General features: G+C 36.4%; 1 protein-coding gene across 1 annotated transcript; it reads right to left on the bottom strand.

Annotated features, from left to right (window-relative positions):
- Positions 1 to 1,417: 1,417 nt before the first annotated feature.
- LOC106528887 (hemoglobin subunit alpha-A) lies at positions 1,418 to 2,193 on the bottom strand. The gene is made up of 3 exons (XM_014024170.1): positions 2,066 to 2,193; positions 1,765 to 1,972; positions 1,418 to 1,651 (listed from the first exon to the last, which is right to left on the bottom strand). Exons 1-3 carry the CDS (start codon positions 2,158 to 2,160, stop codon positions 1,523 to 1,525), a joined length of 432 nt encoding a protein of 143 aa, XP_013879624.1. The 5' UTR covers positions 2,161 to 2,193; the 3' UTR covers positions 1,418 to 1,522.
- Positions 2,194 to 2,506: the final 313 nt, after the last annotated feature.

Below are 2,506 nucleotides of genomic sequence, written 5' to 3'. Positions count from 1 at the left end.
ATATTTAGGCACCTCAGCTTGAGAGGATTTGAAAATATTTTCTGTTTCACACAATCAAAAGCCTTAGAGGCACCTTTTGTTGAATTTGCTGTAATATTATTATTTTCATCCAGAGCACACAACCTGGAGAATAAAAAGCATACATTTAAAAACTGAATTTTATAACAATGTTTCCATTTGCTTTGAACTATAAAATGAGATGAGCGGCGATAAATGCTGTAGAGGGCGCTCATGTGCCTGGGACTGAGCATGACGTCACAAACTGTCTGAAAACATGTGAAACAGAACATTTCAGGCTGCTGTGGTCAGAACAGCTCCTCAGCGTTTGTTTGAGCAAATACATTATAAACAGCTGATCMTCAGTCAGGAAACTCAACAGATAAGATTTTATCAAGTTAGAAAAAATAAAAATCATGCATGCTTGTGCTTTGAGGCGATCGTGTTTTTATTTTTTCACGATATTTATTGCTTCATGTTTGGTTCTTTTGTTTAGCAACTTTGAACAAATGAAGAATCAACCAAACTTTTCTTGGTTCATAAACTGAAATTCTTTGTTGTTTCATCAGATTTTGTGATTTTAGCCCTCCTGCTATGTGTTGTGTTAAAATGACCCACAAAGCTTTAGTTTTAAACCAAAGCCCCTTTGAGTCATTTTGACCTAAGTGCAGCTGGAGGGTTAAAAAAACTAAAGAGCTGGTGCTCAGGTAGGTACGATTAAAGTTCTCCTGCCCCACAAATGATATGGTTTCTGTTTCAACTTCACAATCCAACAAGAAAACAGACATTGCATTTTATTTTTCATTGTTTAATATTATCACCTAAAACACTTWGCTTAACAGATACTATTCCATGAATGAAGACTGCCAAGGTGCTTTCCTTAAACATTTAGACAGAGGCCTTGTTTTATAATCCAAGTTGTTGAGTAAAATACAGTGAAATCAATTTAAGAAGCTTATTTTATTTAATTTTATTTATTATTTATTTAATTTGCTCTTTGAATCCATTAAACGCACTGTAAATTATTTGCTAAGCAAGTTTCGTCAACAAAGTGAATAATGTCTTTGAGTGTACGTGGATTGGGTTATTAAAAGATGTTTTTGTTAAGTCTGCTAAGATGTAATTTCTTATTCATTTATAGGTTTATTGGTACAGTTTTATCATTTTTAGATTTACTATTTTTATTTGGTGGTGTCATTTTGCTTTTACATTAGTGCCATGTCAAATTTATTCATTTACATCATTTTATTTGTGTATTGTGCTCTTTTAAATTCCTATTTTGCAACATAAAAATGTTTCTTTAGAGTATGGAAGAATTTAACCCATGAAATGGTAAAAATGTAAAAAAAAACAATAAAATAAAATAAAACAGAAAGTGTTGTTTCATCGTTGATAAAATGCAAAGAAAAAGAGACAAGTATTTTCTGAATATTTTATATTTATTGGCTTTATTCATCAAACCCTCTGGTTTAAAGGAGACAAAGGTGATGGAATGCAGTCGATCCTCGTTCAGGTCCTGGGTTGTTTAGCGATACCTCTCGGACAGAGCCAGGGCCAGGTTGTTCAGGAACTTGTCGACGGAGACATGGACCTCAGGGGTGAAGTCAGCAGGGAAGTACATGGCCAGCACCAGGATGATGTTATGGGCCAGGATCTGTCAGAGGAGAAAGCCACATTAACCTCAGGTCTGAAACAAAAGCCTGCCTATAAAGTTTGATAGTAATTTTTTTTTGTTTGTTTGTTTTTTTTGAAGGCCATGGGTCTTACCCTGAAGTTAGCAGGGTCCACTCGGAGCTTGAAGGCATGCAGCTCGCTCAGTTTGGACAGGGCACCAGTGAGGTCATCGATCTTTCCCACGGCCTCTCCAACGGCTSCCATGATGGTAGCTCCGTGCTTCTTCACCTGAGCAGAGTCAGGGCTCAGATCGGACCAGTGAGAAAAGTAGGTCTTGGTCTGAGGGTAGGAAATCAGCATCCTGGGAAGCACAAACAAGGAGAAGTCATTACATGTWAAACTTGTTGAATTGTTAGTATCATTACTTACAAATGAGTGGTCTTTTTAAACCCACCTGGCCAGAGCTTCAGCCCCAATATCAGCGGCCTTCGGGGCAGCTTTGTCCCAGAAAGCCTTCACCACACTCTTGTCCTTTCCAGAGAGACTCATGTTTGCCTTTTCTCCAAGTTTTCTCAACTGAAGACTATGAAAATGCTTGTGAAGAGGATTTATAACTGTCTTTGTTTTATATGGAGCCAAACTGCACCACACCCAGCATCAAATCTAAGCTCCACCCCCTTYGATAGAACTTTCCAGACGTTTTCTATAATTCTTGAGATAAGTCGCCCCTCCCAGACCTAAAAGCATTTTTATACATTATTTATTTATTGTAGCTCTAAAAAGCAAACATAATTTTATACTTTTTTCTTTATGAAGCCATATTGATTTTTAAAACACATTTTTTTATGTGTGAAATGTTTTTGTGTATGATTTTAACAGTTTTTCAGAAATACTT

The sequence above is a fragment of the Austrofundulus limnaeus genome, unplaced genomic scaffold, assembly GCF_001266775.1.
Source record: "Austrofundulus limnaeus strain Quisiro unplaced genomic scaffold, Austrofundulus_limnaeus-1.0 Scaffold4, whole genome shotgun sequence".
NCBI classification, from domain to species: Eukaryota; Metazoa; Chordata; class Actinopteri; order Cyprinodontiformes; family Rivulidae; genus Austrofundulus; species Austrofundulus limnaeus.
This window is presented reverse-complemented; position numbering and strand designations above follow the sequence as displayed.